Source organism: Apodemus sylvaticus, chromosome 4 (assembly GCF_947179515.1).
Source record: "Apodemus sylvaticus chromosome 4, mApoSyl1.1, whole genome shotgun sequence".
Taxonomy (NCBI): Eukaryota; Metazoa; Chordata; class Mammalia; order Rodentia; family Muridae; genus Apodemus; species Apodemus sylvaticus.
The window spans coordinates 18,707,248-18,732,328 of record NC_067475.1 but is presented as its reverse complement, the minus strand read 5'-3'; the positions used below and the strand labels follow the sequence as shown (position 1 = coordinate 18,732,328).

The following is a 25,081-nucleotide window of genomic DNA, read 5'->3' as shown; positions in this document are numbered from 1 at the left end:
AGCCTGTGTGACATCTAAAAGTCTTGTAATTAACTCCCCTCTTACAGAAATTTAGGGGAGGACATTATTACATCATGAGCATGCATTTGAAACAATTATGGTAGGTTGATCATTTTTGTTGACAGCTTTCACTTAACCTATGCTTTGCTATAATGTAGAAGGTGTTTATTCTCAGAGTCTTGCAAATCCTGTCATAGCAGCAAAAGGCAGAAAAAAATGAAGCTTGCTTTTAGAAGGGGTGGGACTGTGGTCATGAATCCCTGAAGAATCTAAGGAAATTTGAGTTCTCCATTCTGTGATTTTGGAAGTCATTCTAAAACTCTTAGAAGGAGAATTAGATTTCAAGAATGATAAAGAGAGATTAAGAAGGAAACAGAAGGCTGGAGCATGAAACAAAGCAAGAATTTCTCTAAAGGGGGGAGGGGCAACTCCCACTCACAGGTGCCTTCTGCCTGGAGAGGAATTTTCTCTCACTCTCCAATGGGCTTCTCTGCTCATCCAGCAGCCACAAAGCCTTCCCACATTGAGTCCAATGTCTACCCTGGGAACCAATGTCTGCATGAGACCCAAGGAGCTGTGTCATGTGGATATGTTCAGATCTTTATATTTACAACATGCCAATCTCAGTTTATAGCAAAGTTAAATCTTTGAATTACTTATGAGCACACCATAAGAATATCCAGAAGGGAATGTTTGTGATATAAAAAGGTCTACCCAAAGACAACTGCCATATCGCTGCATTGTAAAAACCAAATCCCAATGATACAATTTAGTATATGTACAGATTCCAGGTATACAATTTCACATATAGGACTCAATTAAAGATCACATGAATCTTTAGTTCTAACACAAACATAAACTGAATTATTTCATAAGCCAAATATTCTTTTTTTCATGTGAACTTCATTTTGTGAACTTTATTTCTAAGTTCTTCCCAACAAAGTGTCATATCTTCAAGTCTAGTACAGTGCCAAGTTTCTTCACAGTCCAAAGTGGTCCCCGGAAGTTTATTACTTGTGAGTAGAACCAGGGTAGAGAACTTTAGTCTGTTTGAATTTTAAAGAATTTTACACTATGAAGATAAGAGAATGTTCTGGATTTTCGTTATCTCTTCATGTAGTTTATTTCTCTCATTCTCGAATCCGTCCACAAGAAGTTTTTCCTGTTCCTAAAAATTAATGGAGATGGTAAATGAACACAGACTGCACTCCAGGTTTCCTTAGAGTATCACAGACTCTCCTTTGGTTGTTACACTAAACTCTGGGGGGATTTTGACAGTTGTCTTAAAAGCCTTTTCCTTCTTTAACTTCCATGATTTCTTTCCCCTGTCTTCTACACACACATACACATACACAGACACATACACACAGAGGCACACACACACATACACGCACACACACACACACACACACACACACACACATCACTTTCTCCAGCTTTAGAAATGAAGCCAGACAGTTCAAAACACCAGTAACCTACAGCCCTCATAGCCAGTTCTTACATCCCTTGACTCATGTAAAGTACAGTATTCTATAAAACCAGCGCCAGCCACCTATTTATTTTGCCTTATTTCTGAGCTGTGTGGTATGGATACTCAAACACATAAAAGAATGCTCAAACAAAATGGAAGGTCACTACCTGAATCAGAATCAGGACAGATGTTCAATCAAGGGATTTAGTACATGTCACAGTTGTAGTAACAGAGACAGAAGACAAATACATTGAAGTAAGTTGGGTTTTCAGTGCTCAAGCTGTTTTATTAGCAACTGTGAAGACTGAGTATAAATGTGGAGGGATGCCCTGAACACAAGATGTTACTGGCAATAGGAGAATTTAACCATTTTGCTGAAATGATTGGGACTGACTCTACACTTTAAGATGTTTCCAGAGATAAGAACATTCTAGGTATGGCAGAAAAAAAAATTGTATTGTTCCCATTCAATATAAAAAAATTAAGAGTTGAGTATTAGATCATGAAATCTGATGCAAAAAGCCATGTTACATGTTGAAATTTCAATTACTCTATTTAGTATGTGAGAAAATATTAGCCCTTCAGAGATTAGTTGAGGATACTGTCACAGAAATCATAGAAAACACCTAATTCAAATCTAAAGTTTAACAGACATCCCCTGAAAAAGGGCTTCATTTAGCAGTAAGCAGACTTAAAGAGCCAGTGGTAGTCATGGAAAGAGCAGTAAGGGGAGAGAATGTAATAAGGTTTGTGAATGATACCCTGCAATTGGGGGATTGGATGTTATTGCCCTTGGATTGGGGGTGGAGAGAATGGAGTACAGACTCTATATTCACAACTCAGTCAAGCCTTGATCTTGTGAACCTAATGCCTCAGTCTTTTGATATACATTGTTGATTGGACCACTTGAACTGAAAATTAAAATGGTGCAGCTGACTCTGTTGGCGTCCATCAGGCCTGCCTAACAGAAATCATCTAGGTCCACAGAACAAGAAAGAACCAGGTAAAAGGCTATAAAAAGGTTTTCCACACAAATTTACCCAAGAATCAGATTGGAGTAGTCATTTCACAACTAAAAAATATACTTTCAACCAAAAATAATCAAAAGAGATGTGAGGGACACTTCATACTCCATAAAAGGAAATATCCACAAGGATGCCTTCTCATTGAACTTACAGGCTCCAAATGCAAGGGCACCCGCAGTCATAAAAGAAACATTAGTAAAGCTTAAACCACATATCAAACCCTACACATTAATAGTGGGAGGCTTCCACATCCCACTTTTACTGAAGCACAGGTCATCAAGACAGGAACTAAACAGAGAAATAATGAAATTGAGGTTATGAAACAAACGGACCTAACAGTGAGGGTTTCATTTCTCATATCCCATTCAGAACCTGAGTGATGGACTATTTAGACCACTTGCTAATCTATCCTAGATGAAAGGTATTCTGCTTCTGCAGTTCTGCAGCTGATCAGCCTGGTCTAGTCCCTTAAGGCTGGCTTCCCCAGTCTGCAGTTAGCACTTCAAAGTGACACAGCAGGAGGCGAGGTAAAGCTTCAATTGTGCTTCTCTAAATTGAAGTCCCTCTGAGAAAGGGGGAGAGGGGTACTCATCTCTTCCCTTTGTCTTGTATAACTCTCAGAGCTTGTGTTCACTGTGAGTTTGCATATTCAGATCATAAATTGAATAAGAGGTTACAACAGAGAATGGCTACATGCATATAAACTAGGAACAATTATCAGGCTTAACTTTCACCATTTGTCACTGGCTTGTAGGGTCATAGAACATTTAAAATGTAACTAAGCCATCCTTGAAGTCTTGTTTTAACAAACTTAGTCAATATCCTATCTCCTGTTTTTGCTCTTGGGTCCTGCAGTTTATGTCTTCATGACATTCATTTAATGATTTCTGTAACATCGTGTAATGTGTCCTAAGTCTTAGTAATCTGCTGTTATCTCAGAAGCAATTAAGAAGTTCTGTTGTAAAAGGAACTCTGACATTGCCATTTGGAAACAATGGTAACCCTTGCAAGCTAGATGTTTCTGCAGAATAAATGCTCTTTGTTATTGCATACTATCTGAATCTGGTACAACATACCCAAACTTGTGTGACACAATGATAGCAGTGTTAAAAGGAAAGATTATAGCTCTGAGTGCCTTCATAAAAATATTAGAGAGTTCTCATACTAGCAATTTAAAAGTACACCTTAAGCATTTAGAAGAAAGGAAGCAAACACACCCAAGAGGAGTGCATGGCAGAAAATAATCAAACTCCAGATTGAAATCAATCAATTAGAAACAAAGAAAACAATTCAAAGAATCAACAAAACAAAAACCTGGTTCTTTGAGAAAGTGGTTCATTAAGAAAATCAACAAGATAGACAAACTCCTATCCAAACTAACTGAAAGGCAGAGAGACAATATCCAAACTAATAAAATCAGAAATGAAAAGGGAGACATAACAACCAACAGATACTGAGGAAATCCAAAGAACCTTTAAGTCTTACTACAAAAGCCTGTACTTTACAAAACTGAAAATCTAAATGAAATGAATGATTTTGAATGATTTTCTAGATGGATAGCACTTAAATCAAGATCAGATAATATATTTAAACAGTCCTAAAACCCCTATGTAATTAGAAGCAGTTATTAAAAGTCTCCTAGCCAAAAAGAGGAGGTACCAGATGGTTGTAGTGCAGAATTATAACAGACTTTCATAGAAGAGGTAATAGCAATACTCCTCAAACTATTGCAAAAATTAGAAAGAGAAAGAACATTACCAAATGCATTCTATAAGGCCACACCCTGAAAACTAAACCACATAAAGACTCAGCAAAGGAAGAGAACTTCATACCAATTTCTCTTGTGAACATTAATGAAAAAAATACTCAATAAAGAACATGCAACAGAACCAAAAAAAAACACATCAAATACATCATCCACCACAATAAAGTATGCTTCATCCTAGGGATGCAGAAATGGTTCAATTTATGAAAATCAATAAATGTAATCTACCATATAAAAAACTGAAATGAAAAATAAATCACATGATCATCTCATTAATGCAGAAAAACCCTTTGACAAAAATCTAACACCCCTTTATATTAACAATCATGGATATTTCAAGGATTTAAGGTGCATACCTAACCATAATTAAAGCAATATAGATCAAGCCAATAGTTAGCATCAAATTAAATGGAGAGAAACTTAAATCAATATCACTAAAAATATGGAAATGATAAGGCTATCCACTCTCTCCCTATCTATTCAATATAGTTCTTGTAGTTCTAGCTAGAGCAATAAGACAACTAAAGGAGGTCATGGGGATACAAATTGGAAAGGAAGAAATCAAAGTATCACTGTTCTCAGGTGATATGATAATATACATAAACGACCACCAAATTCTACCAGAGAACTCCTACCACTGATAGATACTTTCAGCAAAGTTGTGGCTAGATATGAAATCGACTGAAAAAAAAAATCGTTAGCCCTTTTTTATAAAAAGGATACATGGGCTGAGAAAGAAATTAGGGATACAACACCCATTACAATAACAACAAATAATATGAAATATTTTGTTGTTACTCTAACCAAACAAGTGAAAAACTAAGCAAGTGAAAGACATAAATGAAAAGAACTTCAAGTTTCTACAGGAAGATATCAAAAGATGGAAAGATCCTCCCTACTTATGGATCAGTAGGATTAATATACATAATGAAAATGACCATCTTACAAAAAACAATCTACAGATTCAATGCAATCCCTTATCATAATTCCAATATAATTCCTAATAATCCTTAAAAGAGCAATTCTCAACTTCATATGGAAAAACAACAAAAAAACAAAACAACAAAAAACAAACAAACAAAAAAACTAAAAAAGCAAAAACAGTCTTGTAGAGTAAAAGAACCCCAGGATGCATCACCATCCCTGATTCCAAGCTATCCTGCAGAGCAATAATAATGAAAACTAAATGGTACTGGCATAAAAACAAACTGTTGATCAATAGAATAGAATGAAAGACTCAGAAATAAACCCACACATCTATGGACAGTTGCCTTATGACAAAGAAAGCAAAACCATGCAGTAGAAAACTAAAAAAAATTTAAACAAATAGTGCTGGTCTAATTGGATGTCATCATGTAGAAGAATTCAAATAGACCCATAATTATCACTTTGAACAAAACTCAAGTCCAAGTAGATCACAGACCTACATTAAACTGATATTGCAAAATCTAATAGAACAGAAAACAGGGGAACTGCCTGGAATTCATTGGCTTGGCACAGAACACAAACTTCTGAACAGAACATCAATAGCTCAGGCACTAAGATAAACAATTAATAAATGGGATCTCATGAAACTGAAAAGCTTTTGCAAGGCTAAGAAACCCATCAATAGGACAAAATTGCAGCCTACAAAATGGAAAGGATCTTCATCAATCCTACATCTGACAGGGGATTAACATCCAAAATATATAAAGAACTCAAGAAATTGAACATCAACAAATGAATTTAAAATTGGGATACAGAACTAAATAGAGAATCCTCAACAGAGAAATCTCAAATGGCTGAAAAGCACTTAAACATTTAGCATCCTTAGTTATGAGAAAAATGCAAATCAAAACAACCCTGAGATTTCATCTTATACCCAACACAATGGCTAAGATCAAAAACTCAAGTGGCAGCAAATGCTGGCAATGGTGTGGAAAAAGAAGTATACTCTTCCACTGCTGGTTGGAGTGAAAACTTGTAAAACTCTCTTTGAAAATCAATTTGGCAGCTTCTCAGAACTTTGGGAATAGTTCTATTTCAAGATCCAGCTATACTGTTCCTGTCTATACACCCCAGAGATCCCCTACTATACCACAGGGACACTTGCTCAACTATGGTCATCACAGACTTATTTGTCATAGCCAGAAACTGGAAATAACCTAAATGTCTATGAACTGGAGAATGGATAAAGAAAATGTGATACATCAACAAAATGTAATACTATTCAACTATTAAAAATAAAGACATCATGTATTTTGCAGGCAAATGGGTGGAACTTGAGTGTATCATTCTGAGTGAAGTAACACAGAAGTAGAAATACATATATGATATGTACTCATTTATAATTTGACATTAGCATATATGCAGGATAGCCATGTTATAATCCACAGATCCAAAGTAACTAAATATTAAGAGCAACCCAAGACACAATGTATGACTCTCACTCAGAGCAAGAAATAAAATAGTCATCAGAGGTAGATGGAGAGAGGGAACTGGGTGGGAGAGGAGATGAGGAGGGGTATGAGGGTTGGTGATCAGGTTTAGAGGGATGGGGCAGGAGAGGCCTGGGAGTGAGACTGGAAATCAGTGAGTGGCAGCTCACTGGCACCAGCTGGAGACCTGGGTTGGGAGAGCCTACAGGGAGTCTATAGGGATGATACTAGCTGATATTCCTACCATCAGGGGATATAGAGACTGAACTGTCTACCTCCTGTAGCTAGGCAGGACTTCTAGTGGAAGGAGGGGGACATCAACCTACTCATAGATCCTTCAACCTAACATTTCTTCTGCCTACAAGATGTACAGGGATCAAGATGGAGGGGAGACTGGCCCAACTTCAGACCCATCCCCAATGAGAGAGAGCCAACCCCTGACACTATTAATGATACTCTGCTACATCTGCAGACAGTAACCTAATATAATTGTCTCCTGAGAGCCTTCATCCAGGAGCATATGGAAACAGATGCAAAGACCCATAGCCAAATATCAGATGGAGTCTTATGGAAGATTTGAAGATAAAATTGAGGGAAGTGTGGTGGGAGATGGGGTCAAGGACTCCACAAGAAGTCAAACAGAAACAACTAACCTAGGCCCATCAAGGCTCCCAGAGACTGAATCACCAATCAAAGAGCATGCAGGGCTTCAACTTAGCATTGTCCAACCCACCCTCATTTGTAACAAATGTGAAGTTTGGGCTTCCTGTGGCTCCACTAACAATTGGAACAGGGGCTGTATCTGAATCTGTTGCTTACTGTTGGATTCCCTTCCCCTACCTGAACTGCATGGTAGGGTTTCAGTGGGAGAGGATTTTCTTTGCCCTACTGAGACTAGATGTCCTAGAGTGGGTGATACTCAAGGAGGACTTCCTCCTCTCTGAGAAGTAGGGCAAGGGGAAATAGGAGTAATCAATTATAAGGGCAGAACTGGGGAGGGAAGGGAGGGACTGCAATTATGATGAAATGTGAAAAAACAATAAAATATGAGAAAAAACTAGCAAACAAACCAAAAAAGAAAATCAAACAATCAAAACCTAACCAACAAAAGAACCAGGTGCAGTCAGATACCTGAAGTTTGAGGGACATGATTCTTGATTCTGTCATTTACTCTTTCCTTTCCTGCTCCATCTTCTCACCCTGCTGTTTCATGTGCTCTTGATAAGTCTTTTCCATCTGCTTCATCAGCTGTTCCTGCATCTTTAGAATTTCCTCCAGTGCTCTGTTTGCAGCTCCTGCAGCTTCAGCTCTCATGTGTTCCGCTGAAAAGAAAAAAAGTAAAGGAGATGAAGAGGAATTTTGTGAACTGCTTTACTTTTTTACCACTCTGTGGAATCTTTCCCTTAAAACCGGCTAACAAGAAGGGACATCACCATATTTACTGGTTTAAAAACAGTCAGCATGAAGCTAAGAGTGACATTTGACATCTTTGTCTCTACAATGATGATGTCATAAGGACCAATGTTTCAGCTCATGCTAAGAATTTCCAGCACCTGGAATCTTCTCAGTAGCTCTCACCTTCAATCTCCTTTTCCTTTTCTGTGAGTAACTGATCTATCGTTAGAAGTGTCTCAGCCACCTCCTCCTTGGACTCATTGTACTTTCTCAACATCTCTTCAGCCTAGATGTTGAAAGAAGTTAGAATGAAGAAGTATGTATATGTGTGGGAGACAAAGCATGCTTATTTCATTCAATTTAATTTTATCAACTATGCAAGAAATACCTTGTAAGTCAAAAAATATTTCAGGTTTAAGGTTCTAAAATCAACTTGAAGTCTCCCCCTGCCAGACTCAATCATTTCTAGCCATTCAAATTTTAGTAAGAGGTGACTCTATTCATCTATCTGTATCTTTGATGCCTTATCCCTCTCAAAATAGTTATTTCCTATTTACCATCAGCAAATAATGTTGATTTTTAGCTTCAAAATGTAACCTTCTTTAATTGAAAAGCAATTTTGTCATACACTATATTCTGATCACATGTTCTTTTCCCCCAAATTGTCCCAGATCCTCCAGGCCTCCTTACCCACCCACCTCCATGCCTTTTCTTCCTCTCTCCTTTTAAAAAACAAACAGGTAAACAACTCCATCTGCCCCCACCCCCAAACCCAAGAAACTGTCACACACAAAACAAAACCTACTAAAACACAAAAGTGTAAACCATAATATACAACAAAATGATCACTAAGACAACAAAAAAAAAAAAAAAGAAAGAAAGAAAAAGAAAAAGCCTCCCAAACACAGGGAGACAAAAAGTCTTCAATAATACCGTTGACTTTGTTTTGTGTTAGCTATGCACTTTTTGGCATGGATCCTTCCCTGAAGAATTAAGCAGGAACTTTCTTGTCACCTGGTCCAACCAAACCTCATGGCCTCAGACCATACTTACTGCCTGAATGGCTTCTGCAGATCAATCTCAGAACATCTAGAATGCTGCCATAACATTTCAAGAAGAGGCATAATCATTTGAAATGTAAATAAAAATATATTGAAAAAAATAAAAGAGGCATCATGATGGTTTGCATGAGAAATGCCCCCGAGGACTCAAATATTTTAATCCTTAGTTATCAGGGAGTAAAACGGTTTGAGAATGATTAGGGGGTAAGGCCTTATTCAAGGGATTATGGCTTGTGCTTTAAGGTTTGAAAAACTGGCACAGGATATGAAGCTCTCTGCCACTTTTAGAGCACCATGCCTATCTGTGCATCAACATGTTCCTCATCATGACAATAATAGACTAACTCTCTGAAGGTGTATAAAAGCCATAAATTGTAGGTTTCCTTTTATAAGACTTGTCATGATCGTGGTGGCCATTTGAAAATAATATGTAGCGAAACCTAATCTTGACCCTCCACTGCCTAAGTAGGGCAGTTTAATATGGTGAAAGGCATAGACTATGTACCCTGAATTTTCATTCAGGCTGTGAAGCTCATTGACTCTGTGATCTTGAGTGAGGTCTTAACTTCCTTCGTCACAATTTCTGTAATAATAAATACTTTATAGAATTGAAGTCAGAACTCAATGAGTTATCTTCTAGATAACAGTGAGGAGAATCTAAGTACCAATTTCTATTGCTATATCACTAAGCAAGCATTACCTAGTGCTTATGAGAGAAAACTTACTAGTTACTTTGGTTTGGTTTGGTTTGGTTTGGTTCGGTTATTCCTTAAATTACAGCAGCCCTAACTCCCTGAAAAATACTCTCAACATTCGGGATAAATAAATCACTGTTGGATGATTAGATGAATAAATGAGAGAATGAATGATTTTCACAAACATTTCTGAGAGCTCCAATTGTACTCCCAAGGAAGATCCTGTAGTCTCTATCACAGTTGACTGCTTGTATGAATGTGAGACAAGGGCACAACCCACAGACAGCATTGTACCTTACTTGCAGACACTGAATTTGATGGAGATTCTACACCTAGCACCACAATATGCTACCAACAGTTCTATTTACCTGGAGTCCCTTTCCAGGAGTCTGATTATACTTTTTCTCCAGTTCTTGTTTCTTTTGAAAAAAAAAGGTAGTAACCTCCTGGTTTATAAAATGTCCCCTGCTTCACTTCTTTTTCCAGAGGACCAAAGAGACCCTCCAGCAAATCTGAGCATTGAGCTGATGACATGTCCTTGTTCTTCTTAACAAAGAAATCTTGCTTGACTTTCAGCTGGGCCTGGTGGTGGACAGGAGAGTGATACACAACAGATTGCTGATTAATGTCTAAATGGGACTACAGTCTTCACCTTACTGTAAGGTCTCAAGTTCTTCAGAAACCAGTCCCTTAGTTGGTAAATCTCTGAAGGAATCCTCCTGCATCTCTCCTGCTGCTCACCCTTCCTGACTTAGAAAGTTATTGTCAACACACTGATGCTACATCATAAGAAACCATTTAATATTCAAGTATCTGAATTTTGGGATTGTTCATACCACAAGGTTAGAGTTAGACAGGCTCCTGGGAGCTCCCTGAGTGTACTACTTAAGTGCCTTGTATCCTTAGCATTTGTCAACAGATAAGGCCTTGTGTGTAGGATGAACAATATCAATTTCAAAGGTCTCTTGTCAGATTATGAAGTAATGTGGAGTACTAAGGCCAGAGACTTTACTAAAAGTACTCAATAAAAAATAAATATTTTTTGATATTGTAAAATTCTATGTGTTTTTGTAATTGTGAAGCTGATAAATGATAAATATGATAATGATGTAAATTTCAATATTTATAATGCATAATGGAATAGAATATCTTTACACATTACATACTGAAACTTAGATACAAAGATGCCTATTTCCTACTGACATTGACTAGCTATCTTCGCTAGAAGTTTTGATCACAACAATGTATCATTAGTAAAATCAGGGCATGCTAATCAGGGAGGAACCATCACTGATAAATGACCATGTTTTCTTATACTAAACAAAATGAAATTCTGTGGTAAATGTAATTAACGTTTATTAATTTAATAATTAAATGAAGTGCTGGATTTTTTTAATCAAAGTCTAGCAGAATCAGATCTTTCAATTGTCCCTGTAAATCTGTGCACATCACTAAGTATCTTCCTCTTGGACACTAAGGAATATTCTCTCCTCAAAGAAAAACCACATATTTTCCTGACTCTCAAGATGTTGAGTGCCACACCTACCCCTAATTCACTCTGGAACTTTTGGTCTACATCCATGAAAGAATTCTTCAGGAAAACCTCAACAGCCTCACTCTCACAGGTCCTGTGCAGGTCCAGCAGCTCCTGGAGGGTCTCTGTAGGCATCTGGATCTTCTGATTCATCTGTTCTTTATAGTAGGTGATGGCCTTTTGTACTGCAGCTGAGTTCTCTATCTGGGCCAAAGTCAGCACAGCACTCTCCATGCAGGGTATTTCTCCACTGCAGATGGCACTGACATAGGTCTCCACCAGGACTTTTAGACCTATATAAAAGAGTTTCAAAATTACTGTTAGTTGTTGGACAGAATACATAGCTTTCACAATTTTTTGAGAAAGAACACTAAAGGGATAATATATTAACCTGGAGATCCAGAGATCAAAGCCCACTTTTACTGCCTCTATATTTATCTCAGAGATGGATTTTGTATTGAATCCCTTATGACAGAGTTTGAATGGCCCAAGACACTGTGTATCCTTATTTTACCACCACTCTTCTTTTTAAAATTCTCTTCTCATAATCTTTCGTTTCTCTCTCATTAAATGGCCAAGGAGAAAGCTTGTCATCATCTTTCTCTTCTTCCTCTTCTTTTTTTGTGGTTGGGTGAATTTTGCTGCTGCTCTTTCTTTCTTCCCTTCCCTTCCCTTCCCTTCCCTTCCCTTCCCTTCCCTTCCCTTCCCTTCCCTTCCCTTCCCTTCCCTTCCCTTCCCTTCCCTTCCCTTCCCTTCCCTTCCCTTCCCTTCCCTTCCCTTCCCTTCCCTTCCCTTCCTTCCTTCCTTCCTTCCTTCCTTCCTTCCTTCCTTCCTTCCTTCCTTCCTTTCTTTACTTACTTTTTTTTAAATGCTGCATGCTTCTAGCCCTGTTATAACATTCTGTAAATTGTTTTATCCATTTTTTCCCACAAGTGCTATAGAATGCTGAAGACATTCAGGTTTTCTTAAATTTTTGTTCTCTTTAGGACTGAAAGTACCATGTTCCAGGTACCAAGTCAGAACAGTTGCTAGGTCCTTCCTCTCAACAGTTCTGTATAAGTTAGTACTACACTTCCTTTTCTGTTTCTATAGTTGGGATGAATCATGGCTTTTCTTTTTTTTCTTTCACACCTCTAATTACATTTTGGGTGTGTGTTCATTTATTTGGTTTTTTGTTGTTGTTGTTGTTTGTTTGTTTATTGAAATAGTCTAACATTTCTCAGACTTCCCATAACTTTGACATTCAGTCAATGATGAATTTATATTTTTAATCCTCTGCTTCTACTCCTGCAAAACCAAGATTACAGGTTTTCACAGTCATAGCAGTTCATGTGGTGCTAGGATCAAACCAACAACTTTGTGAATGCTAGTAAATCACTCTACAATCTGACCAACATCCTGGGCCAGTGAGCTGCCTGACTCCATGGTGTTCCCTATTATAAATATCCCCATTATAAATATAAATAATGGGAAAGTCCACATTAAGTTATCCAAATACAAACAACATCACCCATTCCGAAATCTAATTATTTCTCCTGATATTACTTTCTCAGTGAATAATGCAATATACAAGAAATGAAGAGATTCAATATGAAGTTACAGATTTGTAGTTCCTTCTTGGACCTACCATACTGTCATATTTTATTATAATGAAAATATTTATATCTGACTTCAAAATAGATTACATTCCATGTCTCTTTGATAGTTTTTACTTCCATAATTTTGTCCTAACTGGACAGACTCACTTAATTCTACTCAATGGTTATATGTCTATAAAATAAAGACATTCTTACAAAGCTTGGAACCAATTGTAAATTCCTACCATCATGTTCTGTTCTATCAGGACATCACCACTGCATCATGACTCCACATCTCTCATGCACTCTCTTCTTTCAGTCACATATCTTTTACTTTCTTAAAATTGGAAAGCCATGTTCCTCTTTGGACTTTACTGTGTTGCATCAGTCCAATGCGGTATTTGATCTTTGGGGCTTTTAGTTAACCTCTTTATTAGTAAGGAACCATGAGCAAGTAGAATTTTTTTCTCTTGGATATATTGGATTCTGGTGATTTCCCCTACCCTTTGCTATTACAAATATGAGGTTGTGAGAAATAGATTAAGTTCCCAAGTAAATTCACCATGAGAGACATACACTATATTTTCAAAAATCATGATCAAATTTTACAATGAACAGAAGACCAGATAAGGGGTAGAAGAGATGACTTACGTGGCCCATTCACTATGATGCCACCAGACAGAGTCTTGACACCAGAATTGCTGAAGATGTATGAGGTAAAGTTTGCAAGTTGTTCTACAAATTCTTTATTCAGCTCCTCCTCCCTCATCAGCTCTAGTTTGGAAAGTTGCTTCCTGTCAACAGGCCTCTCCAAGGTGAAGCATTTCCTCTCTGGGAAGAACTTCTTGATACACAATCGTGGTTCATTAAAATTTTCAGTTTTCTCACCAGTTCCTTAAGGAAGGATCAATTGATGCAGTAAACTTCAAATAAATTCTTTAAAATATATGATTCTTTTAATAATATGACTCCCTCAAAGCAATGGGGACATAACTAATGTGGAATGAGCAAAACAAAAAAAAAAAAAAACAAAACAAAAAAACACAAACAAACAAACCAAAAAACAAAACAAAACAAAAAACAAAACAAAAGGAATGAAAAAGAACAGGCATTCCTCTAAGAAGCTGTAGATAGTACAGATCAAACTCAGCCAAGCTATATTTTCATTTCCTATTAGTAACTCTGAGGAAAGCACAATTACAGCGTCAAGAATTTTACCAGAATGCAGAAATTATCCTCCTGATATTGTTACTATGATATCCTAAACTTCCATTGTGCCTATTTACCTGGTCTCAGAGCCAGTGAACTCTCCAGGTACTCATCAGGAGTGATAGATCTTCCATCAAGTTCCAGCTCCAGGGGGAAATCCCTCAGAGTCCACACAAAGACAGGAAAGAAGCCTACAAAGTTAACTGAGTCATCTGCATCACTCTGATCAGGGGAAGACCTTGATTTTATTAGATCAGTCTGTTCTGTCACATATCTGGCATGCTCAGTTAAGAAAACTACAAGGAAAACACCATTTTTATGATGTGGATCCCACCACTGCACCTCAAAAATAAAATACTTATTTGTTGGCTTATTCATTTTCAGAAATTACTTGGTCATAAATATCTATTTCATATCTTCTATGGAACAAGCACTGTCCAAGGGACAACCTTTTAAAATAAGCAAAAAAAATGCCAATATAAATATTTATACCATACTTAAAGAGACGGACAATAAGTATATGAAGTACATAGAAAAATCCTCAAATATTGCTAAAATATGATGCAGAAAAATATACTAGTCTAAGAAATAGTGAATCAATGAATGTAGCTGCATGGGGAGCTTACACATCAAATTCATCAAAGCACTACTTGTGATCTCTGAGATTTTAGGTTATCAAAAAACCAAACATGGAAGGTATAGCAGAAGAATGTTCCAAATAAAGGTTGCATCACTTGTAGACCCTTAAACAGGAAAATGTGATTACATACTGGGTATAAATCATGCTTGCCAGTGTGGTGGGCCAGATGGTGCAAAAGACCTACATGTAGGACATTAAGTGAGACAGAATCTAGACTTCAGTTTGATTTGCACTAAATGGAAGGTACTTTATATACAGAAAATATGACACAACATCATTTCTGAAGATCATACTGGCTGGGATTGGTACTTGATAATCAAGAGTATAAGCAAAGAATCATTTGGCAGTTGATATATCCAAGACAAGCTTAGACTAGAGTTTGTTGTGGGAGGTATGTGGAGATGGAGGGGGTGGTATACTAGTATCAAGGTCTGGTTCCCTATTTTCGTCCTTGGACCCAGAGGTCCCACCTGTCTCCTTCAGACAGCAATTGGCTCCCTGGCCTTCTTTATTGACAAAATCAAGAACAAAACTCTCAGCCAAAATGTGTCCTTTGCCTTATATTCATAGCAGACTCATTTGTAATAGCCAGAAGCTGGAAAGAACCCGGCTGTCCTTCAACAGAGAACTGGATACAGAAAATGTGGTACATTTACACAATGGAATACTACTCAGCTATTAAAAATAATGAAGTCATGAAACTTTTAGGTAAATGGATGGAACTAGAAAATATCATCCTGTGTTAGGTAACACAATCACAAAGAACATCACATTATGTTCTCACTGATTAGTGGATATTAGCCTAGAAGCTTGGAATACCCAAGATACAGTTCACAGACCAAATGAAGCTCAAGAAGATGGACAACCAAAATATGGATACTTTGGTCCTTCTTAGAGGTGGGAACAAAATACCCATGGAAGGAGATACAAAAATAAAGTGTGGAGCAGAGACTGAAGGAAAGACCATTCAGAGACTGCCCCATCTGGGGATTCATCTCATATACAGTCACCAAACCCAGACACCATTGTGGATGCCAACAAGTGCTTGCTAACAGGAGCCTGATAAAGCTGCCTCTTAAGAGATTTTGCCAGTACCTAAAAAATACAGATGTGGGAACTCTCAGCCAACCATTGTACTGAGCACAAGGTCTCCAATGTAGTAGCTACTGGAAAAAACCCAAAGAGTTGAAGGAACTTGCAGCCCCAGAGGAAGAACAACAATAGAACCAACCAGTACCCCCAGTGCACCCAGTAACTAAACTACCAATCAAAGAATACACAAGGAGGGACCCATGGTTCCAGCTGCATATGTAGCAGAGGCTTGTTGGACATCAATGGTAGGGCAGGCCCTTGGTCCTGGGAAAGCTCAATGCTCCAGTATAGGGAAATGCCAGGACAGGGAATTGGAAGTGGGTTTGTTGGTGAGCAGGGGGAAGTGGAGATAGGATAGTGTGTTTTCAGAGGGGTAACCAGGAAAGGGCATAACGTTTAAAATTTAAATAAAAAAAATATCTAATAAAAAAGGAGAAAAAAGTATAAAGGTTGTCATAGTGCCAAAAACAAAAACAAACAAAAAGAATGGAAAGAAAGATGCTATACTCTGATAGCCCATGCTTTAGAGACCCTTGTCTTCTTTTTATTGGCATAAGAATGAGATTGTGCAGCATGGTCCAAATAGGAAGCATACCTGTGTCTTCTACTGTCTCATAACATGAATTGTGTGAGTGTGGGATAAACCAAAACAAATAATACCTCAAATCACCTGGCAGATGAGCAGGATATATTTCTTCTAACACATTAACTGGTAGTTAGATTGCAATACTTACAGATGCTGGCAGGATTTGTGATTTGCAGGGGATTAGATTTAACTGATTTTGAAAACTTGAGAGATGTGGGATATTAAGTCAGGAATGGATTTTCTGAGCAGTCTGTGACTCTGTTGAGAGGACACAGAGGCTAGGAAAGCTTTAAATTCTGATGTAACTGAGGTAAACCTGGTAAAGAGAAAAGGATTTTCCAAATTCCTTATGTTTGCTATAGCAATTGTGGTTGAAAGAGAATGGCCTTACTTTCCGGTTCACCTGATGAAACAATGAAGCTATTCCTTCTAGGTTTAAGATCCCTTGATGAGTTTGTAGAATAAATATTTCCTATAGCATTCAATGAGCAGTCTGCATATTACTAACATTTAGAGATAATGAAAATACTAACTATAGAGAACATGTGTTCTGAATCATGTTGAGGATTTGGACAAATGCAGGATATTGATGAAGATAGGGATGCTCTCAGCTGTGTACCACTCTGTCTATGGCAACATATGATGTAAAAAGTTTGAATTTGTTCTGGAAAGTGAAGCAAACTCACATGAGGAGTATCAGAGAATTTGTTAATGAGAGACGTAAAATACTAAGGTTCTTGACTACCTATCTACCTGATGTAATAATGATGCTGTTCTTTCTAGGTTTAGGCCCATAGTATACCACACCAAAAGGATATTGCAGCTGATTCAAGGCCTGCTGGCTGATGGTTCCTATGCTGTTGTAGATGAAGGTGCTGCTGAGGAGGACTGCCAAGGTAAAGATCCAAGAGTCCTTCTGGTTGTTACCCTACAGGTCAATGAGTGAAGAAGAGTGACAAAGAGACTGTCCATCAACTCAGGTAGACAAAGAAGGCCTTTGTCTGTCCCCCATCTGCTATGACATCAAAGCTAAGTCATTTGTACTACATAATAATTTTCTACCTGTACAATGATTTTATGAATCTTCAACTCATGCTGCATAATTCAAATATGACAATGTACATCCATGTATATGAGAACATGAAGGACACTCACACTTAGAAGTCATAGCGTTGGTCACCTACAAAAATATAAACTGGCATGCTGGATTTCACTCACTGGACATGTTATAGTAAGGGACATTTTAGCACCTAGGAAAAGGTCTTTCAATTAGAGTTTTGTTTGTCTACTAATGGGAAAAGTAGTGATGTGATCCTCCATAAAAAACAAGAGTTGGGGTTACAAATTGTGATGGTTTGAAATAAATTTAAAAAAAAAATGATGCTTTTGCAAATTGTGGTGGATTGGATAAGAATGTCCCACACAGGCTTATATTTTTAAATGCTTAGTCATCATGAATGGAGTGGAAAATTTTTAAGGAATTAGAAGGATTAGGAGATGTGGCCTCACTGGAAAAAGTATGTCACTAGGGGTAGGATTTAAGGTTTCAAAAGCTTATTCCAGGTCAAGTCTCTCAGTCTCTCCCCCTCTCCTTTCTCCTTTCCTCCCTTCTTCTCCCCTCCCCTACTCCCTCCCTCTCTCCCTCCCTCCCATCCACTCCCTCCCATTCCCTCTCTCTCCTGCTACTTATGGATCAGGATATATCATTCAGCTGCTGTTCTAGCAACATGCCTGCCGTTCCTGTTGCCATGCTCTCTACCATTACGATAATACACTAAGCCTCTGAAACAGTTAAGTGTTAGATAAAAGCTTTAAAAAATAATAGTTACCCTGGTTATGGTTTCTCTTTGTGGAAATAGAGCACTACCTAAGACATAAGTTTTATGTTGTTTTTCTCTCCTTAAGAGTGCTATGTAGAAGTTACAATTCTTATCATTTCTATAGGCTTACACTTCATATTCAGAAAATGTATATTCAAATTTAGAGACATCATTAAAAGTTTTACCAAAACATAGAGCAAGTTATCAAAGAAAAATAGCAAAAGGTATTGTCAGTTATTATTATGAAGGCTGACTCTCTATTAATAGGTTGACTTTAGTGTCAACTCTTGGTTCCTACATCAGGTAAGTGATACAGCAATTTGATATATCAGAACTATAAATGAAGATTGGGCATGGACTACTGATGCACCATGAGTAAATTTGAAGAATTATATTGTACCTTCTCTGTGTCTCCCAGGCCCTCCGTGTCAAGCAGAACCAGGGTGTGTTCTGGCTTCTGGGGATGAGGAAGACACCACATCCAGATGCCCTTTGTGTGAGACTGCAGAGTGGAGCCCAGGGAGAAGCCTGCAGAGTGGGGATGAGATGGAGAGATAAACAGTATATGCTTCCTGAAATCTCATTGGAATAAATGTATTTGCCATTTACAGGAGAACAACCAGCTACAAGTATTGGTTTCGATTATAAACTGAGAATCAGGGAGGACAGAACATCCAATGCTGATTAGTCATTCATTTCCACCCAAGATATCAGTGGACTTTTGCTCCTCATTGATGAATATTCTAATGAATACTCCGTACTTAATCATAAAGTAAGTTGACTGTCTCTATTAATGTATTATTTTTTCCACTATGTCACGCTTATACCTTTAAAACAAGTAATGGTATTATGGGAAAAAGCAGTGAGAAGTCTAATTCCAAAAAGCAAGTCCACTGATGGACACAAAACACCCTATATCACCTGAGTCTCTGACTTTCTTTTTCTGGATGCTGACAGTGGAGGTGGAAGGAGGCTGAGCAGAGCTTTGCTGATAGCACTCACCCTTCTGCTTTCCAGCCAGCTTATTCATCAGATAGGATTTGCCTGTGCTGTACAAGCCCACTATTGCTACCACCACCACAGGCTTTTGAATAGTGGACAGGATCTCCAGGGCTTCCTTGTTGACCACCAACTGCTCACTGGAGTTCTTGATGAGACACACTGGGCCTGGCATGTGGATTCCTGAGGCCATTTCCAGAGAACTCTTACAGTTGCAGGAAAAGATAAAACAGGAAATGTTCTGAGTCAGTTAGAAGAACTCACCTCAATGACCTGGACAATCATGAGCATTATGGTATAAACCAAGGGGTGAAATAGTAGCATGCACATCTTGTCTGGGAACCCAGCTATCTACCTGAAGCTAGTAAGGTCATAGATCTTGAAGGAGATCCTATTGCCACTTCATTAAACCAGCATCACTCTTAACTCCATTCTAAATAATTATCCTTATTCCCACAGATAAGTGTTGCTCTCATTCCTCTCCAAAGAAGTTTTTCTTTGTAATAGATGGAGACCACCACAAAATACTGCAACCAATCAAGGTCAAAGGAACAAATGATTGTGTAGTACCCAGCCCCACTTACGACATGACTTCTGCACCTAAGGCTCAGGGAATATCACAGAAAAACAGAAAGGGGTGAAAAGATTGAAGAGTCAGAAAATAGTAAGTTTGATGTGAGACTGGGGTTCTTAGAAGTGATGGGGAAGCTAGACCCATATAGTCTCAACAACTTGGCTACCTAAACAAGACTCAATGAAGTACAACACCAATAGACCTGTTTAACATCAAAGGGGATATCTCATGGGGCCTGAACCCTAAACAAAGCACTACAGGCAACTAAGGAATGCTAAGATTGGAATATACTTCCTCATGGATGAGCACCCTAGTTAATTATCCAGTACCAAGTGGTCTGTCGAGAAATCATATACATCCATTAACATTATACACATGAAACAGATTATGTGTTCATTGATTTAAGAATACATACATGTATGTGGGTTTGTATGTGTGTGTGTGTGTGTGTGTGTGTGTGTGTGTGTGTGTATGGGTATGTTTCTGTGTGTGTGAGCGTGTGAAGAAAAAGAAGCCATGGTTTTCAGAGTGCAGCAGGTGGTATATTAGAAAGATTATTGGAGAGAGGAAGGGAAGGAGAGAAATGATGTAGTCATATCTCAATTCCAGAAAATTATTATTAAAAATAAAATAGAATGAATTGTCTACTCAAAATTTATTCTTTGCACATATTTAAGTGTTCAAGAGGCCTTAATGACTGTACTGAAGAGTAACTTACATTTAAAAGTGATTTTTGAAATCCTTAGACAACTAGAAATGTTCAGTTGTTATAGAGGTCCCATGTAACACTTTCCAAATGCCAGTATTTTCTGTAGTCACAGTCAAATGATAGAAACCAGAATTGAACCATTTTATAATATCCTAGTGAACCTGCATGTCGGAGACCCTCACTTCATTTTATCAGCTTTCTATTCATGTCCATTTCTTGCTGGGTGATTGAATTCAGGATCCTTCATTAACCGTCGCATGTCTACCTTCCTTGCATCTTCAGGAGGATTTTATTCTTTGCTATTGCTGGACATTTTAGAATACAGTCCTCTTGTAGTATACCCCTTAATTTTTGTTTTTCAGATGTTTGTCTAATATTTGTTTTGAATATGTCAGTTATTCTTGCTTATTGCACAAGAAGGTCACAGAATTGATACTCTGACATCCTAGGTGATCAGAAAAAGAGGTTGGGCCTTAGAGTCTCCTGTAGGTAATTGTAAAGGGGCTCAAGCTACTACCAATGTTGTAAAAGTAATTCCGTTAGTGCGGTGGCAGCAGAGGAGCAACCTCTGCAGCCCAGTCCTCCTTGGCAGGTGTGTTCCCTGGAGAGAGTCTGGCATGAGACAAGAGAGACACTGGAGCTAGAAGGACACTACCATACATGGTCCTTGTCTCTGAAATCAGCCTGTAGCAAAAGACATGTTGGAGCTGTAGGAAAATGTTGACCAACCCTAGAAACTGGTGTGACATCACTGTAAGAGCAATGGACTCCTAGCCACAGGGTGGAGGAAGAAAATCAAGTCTGGTAAAGGGGGTCTCTAGCATCCTCCCACAGAGTGTGGAACCCACAGTCATTGAACTGGAGCAACAGATTCCAAGTCATGGAGACAGTGACTTCACCCAGCAGAAGTGTCGTGAAGACGTCCAGAGCTTCAACATCAAACTCACATCAGAGAGGTACAGCAGTAAGTTTGAGACTGAACTTGATATATTAGGATGGACAGAACCCTGAGTGCAGGCTCTCCTGCAATTAGAAGCATTGACTGATTACATCGTGGCTTTTGGGTAATTTATTCATTTGTGCTTGTATTTTTTAATCTCTAATTTGTTATTTTTATTTAAAAAAATCTTCTATCCATATATACATGTATAAAAGATAATACATAAATTACTTTTTACTTGATTACCAATGTCCTTCAGTGTATATGTGCTGTAACTTGTATCTTGGAAAATAGAAGTTTTTGTCTTTCCTTTTCTGAAAATGTAATGAAGAATACTTTCTGCTTTCAGTACATGTAACCCATTACTTTTTACTCATTTCTCCTGCATTTATTCTAATTCTTTAGTTAATTCTCTGTTGCATTTTGTTTTCACTATTTAAATACGTTATGTCTTCCTCATTCAAGGTCCTGTTGCTCTGTTAAATCCCTGTAGTGGGAGTGAACACAGTGGCTTTTCCTGCAAGAAACACTGGGAAAGCCACTGAATCACCACAGTTGGTGCTGCAGTAACTTTTGCCCCAACTGAAAACAAATCACCAGAAGACTCACATCAACATTTAAAGTAGGAACAGAAAAGCCACAGACTTTCAACTGATCCATGGCACCAAGACATCAGAACAACATCCAAACTGTGGGAAGCAACCCTCAAATCTAGGAAAGTGTGAGGTGAATGTGTTTCATCAGCCAACAGTGCTACAGCCATCACTGGTTAAAAATGGGAACATCTCAATACAAACAAAAGTTCAATTAATTCATGCCAAATAAGTCAGAGGAGCCAAAAATTCTTAAAGGAGTACTAGCCACAGAGGAATAAGAGAAGAGGAGAAGGTGAGGAGGAGGAGATGAAGGAGAAGCAGAAACAACACAGCTCCCGGAAGCAAACGGTGAGTGAAAGACAAGGGGCAAGGAATTAATGATGCCCAACCTTGGACACTATCTCTGTGAGAGAACAAAAGAGCTTTCAATGAACTGGAACAGCAAATAGAATCATGAATAATAGCAAAACCTATGACCTTAAATGCAAAGATCCATGGTCTGCAAGTTAAGAGACACAGACTGAATAATTGGACCAAACAAACACAACAATAAAAAACTCAAACAGAAACTCAATGTTCTACAGCTGGACAAGGTCTCAGGGGTTAAGAAACTCGTTACTTTTCAAGAATTCAGGAGTTCAGTCCCAGCATCCATTATACATGTCAGAAAACACACAATCATGTGCTCTGTCAGCTCAAGAGCATCCAAATCCCTCTTCTACTTTCTTCAGGCATGCATACACACATACACACACACACACACACACACACACACATACACACATACATGCACATGTATACACATATATACATACAAGGCATACATACATACATATTCAAGCACATCGACATAAAAGATAACAAAAATTAACCTTTAAAACCAAAAATGCTAAACAAAAAAATATTGGGGAACACTTCAGAACAGGCACAGCATGTGCAAATAAAACCCTAGTCATGTGAGAATTGACCATAAGAATTCTAAATGGGATTACACAAAACTAAAACACTTCTGCACATTGACAGAGACTGGTAACAGAGTGAACACACAGTTTTCAGAATGGGAGAAAGATCTTTGCTAGCTGTGCCCCAGAGCATAATATCCAGAAAAAAAAAACTATAAAAAATAAACACACACACAATCACAAACAAAAGTGTAGATGAATCAATAGGACAATGAACTGAATAGTCAGTCTCAAAAGAAACACAAATAACAATAATAACAATAATAATTTTGAAAGTGTTCAACATCCTTAGCCTGCAGAGAAATGCATATTAAGCTGACATTGAAATCGTCTCCCTCCCCAGTCAGAAGGGTTATCATAAAGAAAGTAAATGACAAAGAGTGGCTTGTGTTTGCTTTAGCATTTGTCACTTCTGGTTTGCTCCAGATGAATGCAGCAGAGTGCCAGGCCTGCCTTGCCCTGCTATCTGTATCGTCAGGGAACAGGACAGAGACTCTGTCATGTTTCTGTATCAGAACCTTTCCCTATGAACAACAATGGACCCAGGAAGCTAACAAGGTGAGAGTTTGGCCTTTTTACAATTTTTTAAGTTCTGTGTATGTGGGTTTACCATGCATTTGTGGTGCCCTCAGAGGACAGAAGAACTTGTCAAATCACCTGGAGCTAGAGCTGCAACAGGTATGAACTGCCCAGCTTGGGTGTCAGGAACCAAACTTGAGAGTCCTTTTAAGCACTGAGCTATCTCTCAAATCCTGGAAATTTTATTTTTTCTTGAATTTTGCCCCCATAAAACTGGAAGAAATCAATAATGGTGGCCTGCAGAAAAATGTATAACCTTCTGACTTGTTAGTGGGTGGAGTATCTATTTTGACATGTTCCAAGTTGCCAGAGGGGTACAAACCTCATTTTTCAAGAGGTATATAAACTTGCAATGGTGTGGGTAAGTTTGTGTTAGAGTTTTAGGGCAGCAAAGACTATTTAAAGTACAATGAATGCTGAAGTCCCCCACCACAATCTCTGTGGATTCCACCGCCTAATACCTATTAAATGAGCACATCAGAAACAGTGGATCTGACAGCATACCTTCGCTCCACACAAACTCTGGATTCTAAAGACTGCGGAAGCCTTTCCCACACCTGACCTCTTCCCATGTCTCACCTGGAGCAGAAATCCTTACCTTTGGGTAGAACTTAGGAAATGAAAAGAGGTACACAGTTTCTTCCTCCTGAATCAGGATGCTCTGATGGATGCCTTCTGCACCTGCTGCTTTATCACTTTGTCCCTCCAATTCCCTGTGAGGTCCAGAGCATTAGCAAAAATTTTCTGCTGAGGCAGTTAAATTAGAGCTATTTCTGCAAACACAGTTATAAAGAAGTAAGTGAAATCCGAAGAACTCAGTATACCTAAGTTATCAGCGACTGCTACAGAATTCGAGGAGAATGTTTGTTAAGAGGTTATTACAAGGTTTATCAGGATTTTGCAGCTGGGGAGTTCTAAGAAAGGGCTGGGCATTGGGGGCTGGAAGCTAGATTTGAAGCTATAAAATACAGCCCATGTTTGTGAGGCAATTTGAGAAACTCAGGAATGAGACTGCCTTATCTGATATTATTTGTGGGTTCAGTTGCTTTGAACACTAAATTCACAGTGGAATTAATTACTCATGTTTACCAATCTAAGGCTATAAGCTCTCCTAGTCAATGCCTCAGTTTATATAATTCTGAATCCTTCAAACTTAACCCATGTCCGAAAAGTTGACATTGGAGAACTAATAAATGATAATTAAGATAGTTCTCACTTACACGTTTGTGAGATGCATGGGCTTTTCACACCACCCAATTCTCACAAAAAATACTCTTGCCACAAATAAATGTAAAGAATAATTAAAATAATAGGGTCACTAGGAAAAATCTGACTGAATTTTTCCCTTAGTGAAAGGTATTAAGATGAAATTAGCACACTCAGCTATTTGTAGGCATTCATCACAGGCTTAACACCACCATAAATCAAAGGACAC

General features: G+C 38.1%; 1 protein-coding gene and 1 pseudogene across 1 annotated transcript in view; both read right to left on the bottom strand.

Annotated features, from left to right (window-relative positions):
* LOC127682610 (guanylate-binding protein 1-like) overlaps nucleotides 1-24,295 on the bottom strand; it is a 265,092-nt gene extending 240,797 nt beyond the window's left edge. The window contains exons 1-2 of the mRNA XM_052179074.1: nucleotides 24,245-24,295; nucleotides 19,290-19,491 (exon numbers count right to left, since the gene is read on the bottom strand). Coding sequence (XP_052035034.1) covers nucleotides 19,290-19,479 — 190 coding nt within the window. The 5' untranslated portion in view covers nucleotides 19,480-19,491; nucleotides 24,245-24,295. The remainder of the gene's footprint in view (nucleotides 1-19,289; nucleotides 19,492-24,244) is intronic.
* Nucleotides 715-18,768, bottom strand: LOC127682447 (guanylate-binding protein 1-like; annotated as a pseudogene).
* Nucleotides 24,296-25,081: the final 786 nt, after the last annotated feature.